Source organism: Ruditapes philippinarum, unplaced genomic scaffold (assembly GCF_026571515.1).
Source record: "Ruditapes philippinarum isolate M1 unplaced genomic scaffold, ASM2657151v2 ctg2840_1_1_1_1, whole genome shotgun sequence".
Lineage (NCBI taxonomy): Eukaryota > Metazoa > Mollusca > Bivalvia > Venerida > Veneridae > Ruditapes > Ruditapes philippinarum.
Window position 1 is genome coordinate 61,215 of NW_026851681.1, and position 15,432 is coordinate 76,646.

At 33.8% G+C, this 15,432-nt stretch overlaps 1 protein-coding gene across 3 annotated transcripts; it reads left to right on the top strand.

The window, feature by feature from the left end:
- Positions 1-666: 666 nt before the first annotated feature.
- Positions 667-14,956, top strand: LOC132736641 (vesicular glutamate transporter 3-like). Of its 3 annotated transcripts, none has more exons than XM_060723825.1 (12): positions 667-823; positions 3,399-3,569; positions 5,465-5,604; positions 5,930-6,044; positions 6,930-7,017; positions 7,763-7,849; positions 8,438-8,577; positions 8,923-9,072; positions 9,408-9,540; positions 12,476-12,592; positions 13,456-13,583; positions 14,122-14,956. In XM_060723825.1, exons 2-12 carry the CDS (start codon positions 3,417-3,419, stop codon positions 14,401-14,403), a joined length of 1,533 nt encoding a protein of 510 aa, XP_060579808.1. In that variant the 5' UTR covers positions 667-823; positions 3,399-3,416; the 3' UTR covers positions 14,404-14,956. The 3 variants fall into 3 exon arrangements, with proteins under 3 accessions (XP_060579808.1, XP_060579824.1, XP_060579815.1); XM_060723841.1 differs by having other exon boundaries at positions 8,438-8,571; XM_060723832.1 differs by lacking the exon at positions 667-823 and adding an exon at positions 2,598-3,090.
- Positions 14,957-15,432: the final 476 nt, after the last annotated feature.

Below are 15,432 nucleotides of genomic sequence, written 5' to 3' on the forward strand. Positions count from 1 at the left end.
TCTGGCATTAGAATCACTGTGAAGAAGAGAAAAAAAAACATGGGCGGTAGAGGTATTTGCAAGCTATCGTCCATCTCCCCTAGCACCGGCTTAAGCCGAGCACTAAAATGGTAGAAATTTGAATTTAGAAACATCCGTAGGTGTGTTCACACGGCAATATCAATGGAACCTTCAATGTGACACTTTCGTGCCTTTCTATGAATAGCGGCGTATGGTCCCTAAGTAAAAAAAATGCGTATGCCCTAAAAAGGAAAACATTGCGCGAAGCTAGAACAATATGGGATTTTGAGATCAGAGATTATGAAGCCTGCATATCACAGATAAGACGTCAAAAGACAAGAAGCTTTAGATTATATACGTGGAAGATATGAAGGGTTTAAGAAATCTCAAATATTCTCTACCACAATTTGAAAATTCAAAATTCAAATTGTGTTCGTGCGCAAGCACCTGTTATGTCTTATTGCATGTTTTTATTTTTATAAAGTTTGTTCATCCTGTAAATATTCCAATTTGTTTTATTTTTGTTTATATTTAATGTACAACTCCACTGAATATGTATTTTCATATAACATGTACTTGTATGTACATGCACTTTTAACATTATAGAGTATGAAGTGTCGTATTACATGTATACAATACATAATTTCTTAAATCTTAAAATGAAAGGAGGAAAAGAAAGTCTTACATCATTTAGTAAAACACGAATGTCAACAATTTTACGCGGAATGCAAAAAGAAAGTACATTTTCTCTACATACAAATGAAACTTCTTCCTTTTTGGATAAATAACTTTTACGGAATATCTGTGTAATAACAAGACTGAAGTAAGTTGGTTTTTTTATAAGTTTATCGTAACTGCCATAGATATAGGCAGGAATTTAACAAAAGAAATGGTTTAAGTTATAAAAGAAAACAGTTAACAAACAAAAATCTTTTAATTATAATGGACCAGGAATAAATGTTATTTACTGATATCAGGATGTGTTCAAAATTAGCAGCGTGATGTTTACTTTTAAATAAATAAATAAATTAAATAAATAAATAAATAAATAAATAAATAAATAAATAAATAAATAAATAAAATAAATAAATAAATAAAAACATACAAACAAACAAATTATCAAACAAACAAACAAAAAACCCAAACAACTTGACTGACTGACTGACTTGACTTGACTTGACTTGACTGACTGACTGACTGAGCTGGCTGAGACTGACTGACTGACTGACTGACTAAGCTGACTGACTGACTGACTGACTAAGCTGACTGACTGACTAAGCTGACTGACTGACTAAGCTGGCTGAAGCTGACTGACTGACTGACTGACTGACTAAGCTGACTGACTGACTGACTGACTAAGCTGACTGACTGACTGACTGACTGATTAAGCTGACTGACTGACTTAAGCTGACTGACTGACTGACTAACTGACTAAGCTGACGACTGACTAAGCTGACTGACTGACTGACTGACACACTGACTGACTGACTAAGCTGACTGACTGACTGACTGACTAAGCTGACTGACTAAGCTGACTGACTGACTGACTGACTGACTAAGCTGACTGACTAAGCTGACTGACTGACTGACACACTGACTGACTGACTAAGCTGACTGACTGACTGACTGACTGACTGACTAAGCTGACTGACTGACTGACTGACTAAGCTGACTGACTGACTGACTGACTGACTAAGCTGACTGACTGACTAAGCTGACTGACTGACTAAGCTGACTGACTGACTGACTAAGCTGACTGACTGACTAAGCTGACTGACTGACTGACTGACTGACTAAGCTGACTGACTGACTAAGCTGACTGACTGACTGACTGACTGACACTAACTGACTGACTGACTGACTAAGCTGACTGACTGACTGACTGACTGACTAAGCTGACTGACTAAGCTGACTGACTGACTGACTGACTGACTACTGAGCTGACTGACTAAGCTGACTGACTGACTGACTGACTGACTGACTGACTAACTGACTGACTAAAAACATACAAACTTACAAACAAACAAATTATCAAACAAACAAACAAAAAACCCAAACAAACTGACTGACTGACTGACTTGACTTGACTTGACTTGACTTGACTTGACTTGACTGACTGACTGAGCTGGCTGAGCTGACTGACTGACTGACTGACTAAGCTGACTGACTGACTGACTGACTAAGCTGACTGACTGACTAAGCTGACTGACTGACTGACTGACTAAATAAATAAATATTTTCCTTCCTAAAGTACTTTAGCGTTGTAAGTATAATGTACATTCATTAAAGTAAGATGCGAGATACAATAACATATTGTTGGTCTGTATACTTAATAATTCAAACGATTATCCAAATTTACTGTGACATACAGCTATAGTGATTGCGACAATTAAGCCGTTCTGAATTATTTCACAATACCATTATTGTTTTCTTGATACGTGTACGAGAAAAAATGATTAATGTAAAAATTTACTACTTTCAGTTTCCGATCTTAAAAGCTAATTAATGCGTATACACATAAAGCACACTTGAACGCACTTCACATGGTAAAGTTTAAACGCTGTGATTCGTTTTAAAGTTTCAATGGATAAATATTCAAGTAGAACAAACAGGAAATTAAGGAAAACTTATGAAAAAAAGCTAAACAGAAATTCTGAAAGCATTGTTACTTGTATAGGACTTAATCAACATTAAAATTTAAGTCCATTGGATGTGCAGCACTAAGGTTTAAAATCCCTCTGAGGGATAAATAAATTCTCACAATTATTACAGTTATTAACAGTATCCTCCGTCTGCGACTAGGATAGTGTCAGCTTACTCTGTCCTTTCAGTGCTGCTGTTGTTGTTGTTGCTACAAGAGTCGGACAGATTCTATAAAATAGAATACAAAGAAATGAACACTACTGTCAATGTTGTTCTTTAACGAATTGCATTTTATCCTTGCAATTATGCCCATATTATACAAGTATTCGTAGCCTTTATATAAAAGATATTATTTTGTAAACCATTTACATTTTTGTACATGTGCAAAGTAATGATAGGAGGGAACTGTAGCTTCACCACCCCTAAATGCCTAAGCTTTATAAAACGGTGAGTGCTTATAATTATGGATTATTTTACTATTTTGTTATATTTTGAACAGTTTAGATAATTTCTGACTGAATATACACAGGTATGTATAAGAAAGGTCAGACACAACAACGTATATATTTTATAAATGTGACTCAATTTTGCTTTGCCATTAGATGCGATTATTTTAAACACAAATTCATGAGACTCACTTAGAACTGCTACCATGTGTACCAACATGAAAAAAGGAGTAAAATTCATAAATATATACTGGATTGTAATTAAGACGCCATCAATTAGGTCCGTAATGAATGTAGAATGTTTTACAGAACGGAAAGAAGTGAAGTATGAGTTGTATCTGCGGCAGACGGCATTTGGTAGTTTTTATGACGTTTATTGGAATGTTGATATCAATCGGTTCACGAGAGGTCTTCACAATGGTTGTCACGCATTTACTCGGTATTGACGTCACTGAAGGTGGACTCATTAAAAACTTAGTGGTCAGTGCTTGATTGTTTGTTTACATGTCTCTTATTTTTACCTACATGAAGGAAAGTTATAATATGCTTTAATTTTAGTCTAGACATAGTTGACGTATTATTCATAGTTCGAGACCAACTTAGTGTTGGTTTTATTCTTTGCTTTTCGAAAAAAGTTAGTAGGCCTAAGTTCACAGCTTAACAAGTCATTTAATGCATGCTTATTGCATCGTTTTTTTTCATTTGCCAGTAAAGCAAGTATAAATATACAGTTATGTAGATGCATAATCGTACGTATGATTCACCAGGAAGTTAGATCTAAGTTGCACACATTTAAACATAGCTTGTTTTCAAGTGGACATTTGATTTTCTTTTAAAAAATATCTTGATCAATTGAATATATGTATGTAAATAGTTAACTTATCTTTGACTTAATGTATGCAGAATGCCCGGATATGATTTATTATACTGAATTCTTTTTATCAGTCTCACACAACGAAAGTTTTCATGTATTGAAGCTGTATGTAATCGCGCCATATGGGGACTGGAAAGTACACCCTAGCTCTTCTGCTGTTGGGGACATGGCGTGGGATAGCAGTTAAAATGTGTTGCTAACAGAATATCAGTTATGAATAGAAAAAAAAGACTAAATTTCAAAATTTTAAATCTGTTTTGTAAACTGATCTAATAGAAATTGTAAAAAATGGTATTTTAGAGTTACAAATATATTGCCAAAATTTGATTGTAGAATTTTGCAACTTAAACACTGTTTTAGATAAAAATGTTGTAAGTAAACGATTGTCAGAATCTGCCATGGATGCATTTCTAGATGAATGGATTATGTCAGGATATGGTATTCTAGGCAAAAATGATCAAAGTAGAAATAAACTGAAATTATATCAGAAAATTAAATTTGACTTTTGAGCATGAAAATTATATAACTACTGTTATGCCACTGGCACACAGGTCTGCTTTAGCAAAATTTAGATGTCGTGTATCCTCTATTAGACTAAAGATGGTGCATTACGAACGGCTGGACATTAATGATAGATTATGTCCTATATGTACAGATGGGATAGAAGATTAAATGCATGCATTGCTCTATTGTAACATCTATAATGATATACGTCAACGTTTATATAAAAAAAGCTGTTAATGTCTGCTCTAGATTCAATGATTATACTGACATTGAGAAATTATGCCTCCATTTATCAGATAAAAAGATTGTAAGACTCACTGCCAAATCCTGCTCAGAAATACTTAAAATAAGAAGGAATAGTTTATATCACTAAATTTAGATACTAATGAGGTTTAACCAACTGCAAATTTTAACAATCTTAAAAATTTGATTGTACAAATCTTTTATTTCTGTGTAGACTATCACTGCTGATTTAATATTTCATGATATAACGGAGTGGCCAGCTCGTCTGGGGTCTGGCTATAGGTGTTTTTCTAGAATATTTATCCTGCACATTAGTATCATAAGATAGTTAGTACATGTAGTGGTATTACATTTTTAAAAAGTCAGTATTAGTAATCTTTCCGTCAAATTAACCCTGTATAAAGTACAGTTTTAAATTGAGTTTTAGTATACATGTAATTAACTTGAGTTTTAGTATACATGTAATTCCTTTTTTATATCATGTATGCTTTTAAATATTATAGAATGATGATGATCACATATGTGTATCCAAGGGAGACAATTCTTCACTATACATAGGTAAATTGCTGTAATATGGTTTGTGAAGTTGGCCCCCTTATAAGTTAACAGTCTCCCTCTTATTCTATTTAGAATGCCTATTTATACATGCATTTTATGATTGTGCTTTATGTTTTATATATATGTATACATGTATAGATGAAACTTTATACATAAATGTTGTAATTTATCTCATTTTATATCTTGTTTTATCTAGTGTCTGAATACAAGTGCCACCAACTTTCATCAAGACTGGCCATCGAAATATATATTTCTGTTCCAAACATACTATTTTGTCGGTACGATCTTTACCCAGATACCTGGAGGTATCCTTGCTGCGAGGTTCTTACCTAGACGGTAAAATATTCTTCAGCAATGCTCATTCATAGTGTTAAAAGGAAAATGTTAAGAATATGACAATTTACATTCACTCTATCCAAATTCTTGAAAAATCAAGTGAATTCATTCAATGCTGTTTGTCATATAACAGAGACTTACTCAGTAGAGCTTTTGTGTCTTTTTCAACAAAAGATTAGACCATTATCTCCAATACAGACTCAATTAGGCCAAGTCTGCAGATATTTCAGCCTGTTTTCATATCTACCAAGGAATCTCGGATTACCTAAATCCACACATCAGACAAACTACACATTCTAAGCGCATTTTCAATTTATATTTACAGTGTAGTTGGAGTTGCTATATTTTTAACAAGTCTTCTAACAATTGCTCTGAGATTTGCTCTACAATACCAGTCCTGGTTAGTGTTCCTGATCCGGGTTGTACAGGGCATCGTTGAAGTAAGTTAACAGTTTAAGAAGGTTATATTTTGTTACACCGTATAGTTTGATTAGAATAAAACGTTTTCATTAACTTGAAGTTTTACATTTGTACAATTGTCATATACAAGGAGTTAGTTTTTTTAACACATTTTAATTGACTCTATTATAACAATTAATTGTCCTATATAGGGACAGGCGGTTTAAGACTGCAGTCTACAATGCAGCCATTATACTGACTAACAAAACCATTTATCTTAGATGAATTATAATGATATAAGACAAGACCATTTCTGTGTGCATTTGTTGTTTTTTCTTCTATTGCTTTGTAAAAGAAGAAGCTATATAAACAATACGACTCGTTTGACTAGATGAATAGCAGCCTATCTTGATGAAACAGCGCAAGCCTTAAAGAACGCCAAAAATAGCCAAATTGCATATGTTGCAGATTTTAAATAAGCCTGTTCACAGAAAATAGCGGTAATGCATTCTACCTGTTCACAACCCTAGCACCGGTTCACATTTAGACATGAACATACTCATTTAAGCAGATAAAATAAACAAGACTAGACACCACTCTCTCTTCTTAAATGATAATGATGATATTCATTTTGTTAAAACTTTGTATTATCATATGACAAATCAAACATAATGGGTTTGCGACCAGCATGGATCCAGACCAGCCTGCGCATCCGCGCAGTCTGATCAGGATCTATGCTGTTCGCTTACCAACTTTATTACAAGCAGAGAAACTGATAGAGAACAGCATGGATCCTGATCAGACTGCGCGGATGCGAAGGCTGGTCTGGATCCATGCTGGTCGCAAACCCATTCTGTTGGTTTTGTCGTGACGCGGCTCATATTTGTTTCCCTTTTGATACTGGTATGTATTTTGTTTTGTTTCAGGGGGCAATTGTACCGTCCTTCAATGGCGTTATATCACTCTGGGCTCCGAAATCAGAAAAGAGTGTACTTATTACTATTTCATACTCTGGTAATCTTAAAAATCATTTTTTTCAGTTCAGATATAAGATTTCAATTGTTCACTTCAAAAAGATTTGTAACGTAATCCGGACTTTTCTTTAAAATATAACTCATTTTATATACAAATTATACATGAGTTATCTTGTAAAAAAATTTGGATTACATTGCAACTCCATACGTTTATAAAAAGGACTTTTTTGCACCTGGAAAAGGCAAAATACTTTTTATGTTATTTCTTTAAAACTTCTTATTTTTGGTGTATTTTTAATAGTTTACAAAAAGATACTAATTACTGGAGCCAATTGTCTGAACTATCTTTTACTTCTGTTGCTTTTTGGCAATTTTTACAGTTATAGTAATTTAGTATTTTAAGTGGTAGTCCAAATACGACTTTGTTTACAAGTTGCTACTTCTGTGACAAATAGTGTCACATTAAGTGCTACTGTCTTCAGATCCAAGCATCTAACATGCTCTAAAACCGTCATTTAAAAATTATTAAAGTCATTTTTGTCTTTTCTAAGTAATTAAAAATCTGTTTGTTTCTGAGGCATAATGTGGCAAAATATGCGTGCGTAATTCTTGATATATTTTCGATTGAAAGCATGTCAGTTATATCAATATGTGAACGTGCAAAAAGAAAGAAAGAAGAAAAAAAAACAGCAGCAAACAACAACAGGAAAACTGGTTAACCTTTGTTCCGATTAAACAAATGTTTTGACATTGATTCTTGTGTTTGACTATCATTTTTTATTCAGGGGCATATTTAAGTGCAGCAGTAGCAGCAGTGACTTCCGGAATGATGATATGCAGGATCAGCTGGGGATCAGCTCTTTTTCTTTATGGTATTGTTAATGGTCAAACAAATATGTCGAAACTGTTGTAATAAATGTATTTAAATTTAATGTTTTTTTTTCCAACGTTAAAAGAACACCATTTCTTATTTTTGATTTTAGAAATAGATATGTGAAAAGAATATCAAACCATTGTTGGGATAATCTGTGCAATTGTATATCACGTGCATAACATAATATGCGAAGGGGAGCGGTGGCCTAGTGATTAAGGTGACTGTCGCTCAACCAAGAGATCATGGGTTCGAGCCCTACTCGTGTCACGACCATGTTGCGTCATATGACACCAGTACTAGTTGGTTCCAGGAAGCGGACTCGAGAGTGATTAATATAAGTTGCAATAACTTGTTTCGCAATTGAGCTTAAATAAATATGTTTAAACCAACACAACATGCTATTTAAAGTACATGCTTCTAATGCTTAAATCATGTAACTGAATAGGAAGATTATATTTCCAGTATTCTGGAGAAAAAAAAACCAACCCCCACACGAAACAACAACTATCAAACAAATAAAAAAATACATCGTTTTTTGTTTTTTTTGAGAATATGTGATATTGAATATTTCTATAAATTTCACAAGGTGGCATAGGAGTGGTATGGTCTCTAGTTTGGTTATGTTGTATTCACGACGGTCCTTCTTGTTGTCCTGGAATGTCAGACAGGGAGAAAGAACTGTTCCAATCCGAAGGTCGACTTGCAAGGCCAGGACAAAATGTACATGTACGACTTTATATACATTGTTTATCTATATAGCATGTTTTGTCTTCTCTTTCTATGAAAAGATATTTTATATACTACTCAACTTCTGATAAGCACCAAATACGTAATTTGAATATTTTCGGTAATTATTTTATTACCATTTTCAAATGATTATAAGTTCATATTGGTACATATTTGATGATATTTCATATAAAGTTTGGGAATATTTGACGAAATATGGTAGATTTAGTGCAGCACTTTTTACGTCTGTGAACCCATTTAATTTCAAGTGTACATTACGTCTTAATCATAGAACGACTGAAGCTTGTGAAAATAATTCTAAGTAAATTTCGAATTAATTTTCAGTTTAGCGAAATCCCATGGAAGAAAATATTAACATCTTTGCCTCTGAGTGCGATCCTTGTAGCATCATTTTGCAGGAACTGGATTTTCGCTCTCCTCTTGACTCAAATTCCATCATATTTTAAAGATGTCTATAGGATGCCGGCTGCTGAGGTAAATAAAGAAAACAAAAGCCCTGTAGCAATTCTTACTAACCTTAAGTTGAAAATCGGAATTCATTAAAGAATTGTTTGTACACCATATGACAGGAAGCTGAACTGTTTAATACAACATTGGTCTTGGGCAATGACTTTAATTTTATTTTAATGTCCACAGCTTGTAAAGGTGAAGGTAATACATAGTGTTGCCCATGATAAGTTATCACCTGAAACATAATTCTAAATATTAAAATTCATCGTAGCTAGAAACATTCTGAATATTTTGATAATTACAGATGGAAAGCGAAAACAAAATGAGATTATAAAATAGCATACAATTTTTTATTTCAGGTTGGTATATGGTCGGCCGCTCCACATGTTATGATGACAGTGGTGGTGATATGTGGCGGCTTCACTGTTGACGCCCTTATAAAACGTAATATAGTATCAACAACCGTTGCTAGAAAAACTGCTGAAACTATTGGTAAATATAACTTAAAACATCCGTTATATAACTCAGTAAAATATTTTCAAGTAAAGTTATTATTTTGGTGACCACTGAAGTCTTGATTTATACCATTTTAGAGCAAAGGAATGATAACTGTTACTGCCTAGTAATGTGTAATGTGTACACAGTCACAAACAATTATTAATAATACAATCACACTTAAAAGTAATTGTATTACAATAATTTGAGTCAAATTTCAAATCTGTTTAACACCTAAAACATCATAACTTTCATGAGTCAGTTATATCAATTGTAAAGTAATTTACTTAAAAATCTTACACTGAGTGACTAAGATATTCGCGAATAAATGCCTTAGCTGTTGTCATAGACTTCAACAGTAAAATCAATGTGGCGATACCACGTGACCCTTAAACAGGCGGAACACACGCAACACGCGCATTTTTTTCAGGCATATTTTTTATTAATATCTTTGCTGTAACAACCGATTTTGATTAGATATAGTACCCGTAATTGTACAATATTTAAAGCTACCCACATAATAAAATAACGAAACCCTCTGACTGGTTTCTGAGAACATTCGAGTACAGTTATTTTTCATGGCTGAGACCAAGAAAAACAGCACACACTCGAAAATGAAAACAAGCGATTGATAAAAATCATAAATCTGAATTGGGAAAAAGCACGTGAGGTCACAGAAATGTACATCACAGTGATTGTACCATCTTATTTCCTACAAAACTTCTACAAATAACAACTAAAACACTCGAAGTATATGTTAGTGTTCATCCGTGCTGTTCTACAGAAATTAGAAGTTTCGACGGGAGCGATAGCGACAGGAGAATGTTTCTAATTTCTGTACAACAGCTACGGATGAATACTAACATACCTAATGTCAAGCTTTATTTGACCTCATCATTATTCACTTTATTACGTCACTATGCGGTTCTAAGAAGTACTATGAAAAATAGAAGGCGACTATGAACGGATTTGGATATAGTATCGACTTTTGTTCTTCTATGAAAATTATCACACACAATTTTTAAGAAAAATCGTTTTCATTGGATGACAAATAAAGCTGGACACTAATGCAATATGCGAGAACGCTTGTATAGAACAATATGCAACAACGCTTGTATAGACCAATATGCGAGAACGCTTGTATAGAACAATATGCAACAACGCTTGTATAGAACAATATGCGAGAACGCTTGTATAGAACAATATGCGAGAACGCTTGTATAGAACAATATGCCAGAACGCTTGTATAGAACAATATGCGAGAACGCTTGTATAGAACAATATGCAAGAACGCTTGTATAGAACAATATGCGAGAACAGAACGCTTGTATAGAACAATATGCAACAACGCTTGTATAGAACAATATGCGAGAACGCTTGTATAGAACAATATGCCAGAACGCTTGTATAGAACAATATGCGAGAACGCTTGTATAGAACAATATGCAACAACGCTTGTATAGAACAATATGCGAGAACGCTTGTATAGAACAATATGCAACAACGCTTGTATAGAACAATATGCCAGAACGCTTGTATAGAACAAATATGCGAGAACGCTTGTATAGAACAATATGCGAGAACGCTTGTATAGAACAATATGCAACAACGCTTGTATAGAACTTGTATAGAAAATATGCGAGAACGCTTGTATAGAACAATATGCAACAACGCTTGTATAGAACAATATGCGAGAACGCTTGTATAGAACAATATGCAACAACGCTTGTATAGAACAATATGCGAGAACGCTTGTATAGAACAATATGCGAGAACGCTTGTATAGAACAATATGCGAGAACGCTTGTATAGAACAATATGCACAACGCTTGTATAGACCAATATGCGAGAACGCTTGTATAGAACAATATGCGAGAACGCTTGTAAAGAACAATATGCGAGAACGCTTGTATAGAACCAATATGCGAGAACGCTTGTATAGACCAATATGCGAGAACGCTTGTATAGACCAATATGCGAGAACGCTTGTATATAGACCAATATGCAACAACGCTTGTATAGAACAATATGCAAGAACGCTTGTATAGAACAATATGCGAGAACGCTTGTATAGACCAATATGCGAGAACGCTTGTATAGAACAATATGCGAGAACGCTTGTATAGACAATATGCGAGAACGCTTGTATAGAACAATATGCGAGAACGCTTGTATAGAACAATATGCAACAACGCTTGTATAGACCAATATGCGAGAACGCTTGTATAGAACAATATGCGAGAACGCTTGTATTTAGGGACAGTATACAAGATGACATAATAAATGTGCAAATATAGCATATGTAATTGATTAATACATTTTTTCTCTGTCATATAAATGTTTTGCAATTTGTCCAGGAAAAACAAAAACGAAAAAAAAAATTTTTTTTTTTTTTTTGAATTGATTTCAGTGTTATTTAAGGAAAGCCATCAAAGGAAAGTGACTGTCAAATACCATCGAATGTTAGGCCTCATCCTTGCAAAACATTTATACAAAACGATGTAAAATGTCTACACTATGTTTGCTTTAAATTTAAACAATACATTTTATAAAGGCAATACTTGGACACTTTCAAAATTGTACTTACCACAGAATAATTTTGGCATTGAATTTGAAAGACTGTGTCCCCAAGAGTTGCTCGCTAGAAACTGATTTTCAAATATGAATACAGATCGAATCATTCGAGCAAACAATGAATGTACAAAAAACGGTTTGTACTAAAACGCTAGTACAAAGGTACTCATCTATACGTTGTAACGACGAGTACCAAATAATCTGTTTGGTTTTAATATTTTATAAGTAAAACGATTTTTACCATTTTAAAAGTATCGTAAATGAATAAGTTACGATTTAAAAAGCAGAATAATCTAATAGATCTGCATGTATCAAGTTGGTGTATTTATAAGTTTCTTTTCCATATGATTACGTACAGGTTTCGGAGTGGAGTCCGGATGCCTTTTAGCACTAGGTTTGCTAACTAATCTTACAGATAGGTCGGCAATTGCAATCTTGTGTGTCGGAGTTGGTGTCAGCGGTATCGCAATATCAGGTGGGACTAGCATGACAAAAAAAACAACATGTACATGTAATATGGCAGTCATCTGCATTGTATTTTTGGTTGAGTTTACGTCATTGAGGTTGACCATGTTCATTTGGTGATCCATGTTGATTTTGAGGTCACTGGGTCAAAGGTCAAGGTCTCAAGGGCCTTAAGTTGAAAAGCTTTCCGCTCACATTTGAAGCATATAATTATGTTCTCATATATATTCATCATAAAACACCCCAGGCAAAGCTGTATAAACCGGGGCGCGGGGGGGGGGGGTGTTCAAGTCATGCAGTGGCAGTTTAAGTTTTGAGGTTTTGAGGTCAGTGCGTCAAAGGTAAAGTTCATGCGTCAAAGGTAAAGGTCACTTTGATCTCTGCCACCAAAACATATAGAATGCATGACTTAGCAATGCACTGGCTTACTACCCTCAGATTTGGCTTGGAGGTTGTCCTTGAGCTCTCAATGATCACTGTTAATTCTGAAAAAGTGGTATGCAGGGGTATTCACGCCATGACAGTGACAGATCTAGTTTTTACTAATCAAAATAATGCTTACTGGTAATATTGTCAATAAAAGACAAACTAAAATACTCGAACAAGTAGTAGTGAGGTATTATCAATCTCTTTAATGCTGTCAGACGGAAACACCCGTAGGGTTATAAGTTTGTGTATCTAGTTAATTTAATTAAAATGTTTGTCTTCTTTTTTTTGAAAATAGTTAGATCTATTACTTAATAAATGAAATGAAATATTATTTTATAGAACTGCTCTTTAAAAAAATGAAATTGAAATGAATCTTATATTTTTTGTCATTCTTTTTTTGTCAATTATTAGTCATAATTAGTTAATGTTTGATGATTGTATTAGGTTATCAGGTAAATCCATTAGATCTGGCTCCCAGGTATGTAAGTGTGTTGACAGGCATTGCGAGGCTAGGAACCATAGGGTCTGTGATCAGTACGGTTATAGCGGTGAAGGTTACTGGGGAACCAAATGTAAGTTATTGTAACTCCATATAACATATAAGTTTGTTAGAAGCTTTTAGATATAGGCATAATTCACACGTTTTTTCTCGATGAAACTATGGAACATAGTACTTAATATATATAATTATCCGATATAATATTTCATAACTGTTAGTAAAACAAATGAAAAGAAAAGACAAGTCTTAAATACATGTATAATATGCTATAAGTTATGCTTATACGGATCTTTGTTGATACCGCAATTTCATAACATGCTAGAAATTTGATAACACGTTTTATCACATATCCGGGCCGCTGCTGCGACTCCGTAAAAATGTTATTGCACGGCCGTGCATATATTTTGACGTGACGTCATTTGCGTTATATAACATAGCGATAAGACGCGCTGTAAGTTAGCGTTACACTAGGTGCGTCATTGAAATTGTTCAATAAATTCAGTATTAAACTTACACTCATTCAATATTCTCTAAGTATTTGATACTTGTTTTGTTATCGAAGTAAAATATTCAATTTGTAATTTGAATAATCAGCGATGTTTTACTTACAGCAATCGAAAGACTGGCGAACTATTTTCTTAGTCGCCGGAGCACTGCACTTAGCGGGCGTGATCTATTATCTAATATTTGCATCTGGGAGGCGACAGACATGGGCAGGCGATGACCTCACACAATCTGTAGGTACCGATCACATGCATGATGTTGCAGGGGAGGAAGACTACGACTCGGACGATGAGTCATCTCCCTTGTTAACTAAAAGCATGAGAGTGGAGAGGATTGCAGTATACAGCGAGGAGTTTGACGAACCTTCATGGTTTATGAACACTATATAGAATGTGCTTTTTCTCATTTTCAGATACCATTTTAGGTTTCTTTACCAAAACTGAAACAAGTTTGTTTTGTTGAATGCTTGACAATGTTTTGTCTTCTAGATCTAGCCCAACATCTTCTCTAACACAATATAATTTTGACCGATTTTGTCTGGCACTTCAAATAGTCCAGATTATGTATAAATATTCCTTTTTTGCTCATAGCTCTAGAAATGGTATGAAAGGAAACAACAGAAAAGTGAGTATTGAAGGAACATGGATAAACAAAAATGTCAGTGATTGTGAAGATGTAATTTGTTTAAAATCAAGTTTGCTAAATTGCCTCGATCAGTTCTAGGTCCATGATGCCTTTAATTTTCAAAATCATTTTTATATAACTTTTAACATGTATTACACTGTATAACTTAACTTTCATCAGTCTTCCATGTAGAAAGAGATTCGTATAAATACACTGTGTTGGAATTGTTATATTTCAAAGGTTTTACAGAATTTTACTTGATATTTGTATAAAGACAGATTTTAGTACAGAAATAAAAGAAGTCTGAAGTGTTGTAAATTGTCTTTGCTGATATTTTATTATTCATGAAATTTAGATATTAAAACCTTTTGTGTGTTATTGTATTTAGCTATGTAAAATGATGAACATAATCATGTCTAATTTTTGAATATAATTTTTTTTTATAATTATTTTAAGGAACTTGCAGAGCATCTATATTTTAGTTTACTGAAATTCAATAATGTTTCATCATAACACTATAACCATAAAATGCTAATTATTATGTTTGTCGCAGTTTTGGATTTTATTTTGTCTTGGAATGAGTTTCTATCGATATTGCATGTTCAACACTTCTCTGTATCATAAATGCTACAGTATTAGCCTTAAATTCTACCGAAAATTCAAGAAGAAAAACAACAGAAAAATGTTTAACTAGTTTAAGCGGAGATTCAGAGAAAAGTTGTATATCATAAGCTTAATTGTCTTTGAGAGGTATACGGTAAATCGCTCTATCGCTACTATGTCGCAGAAATAAA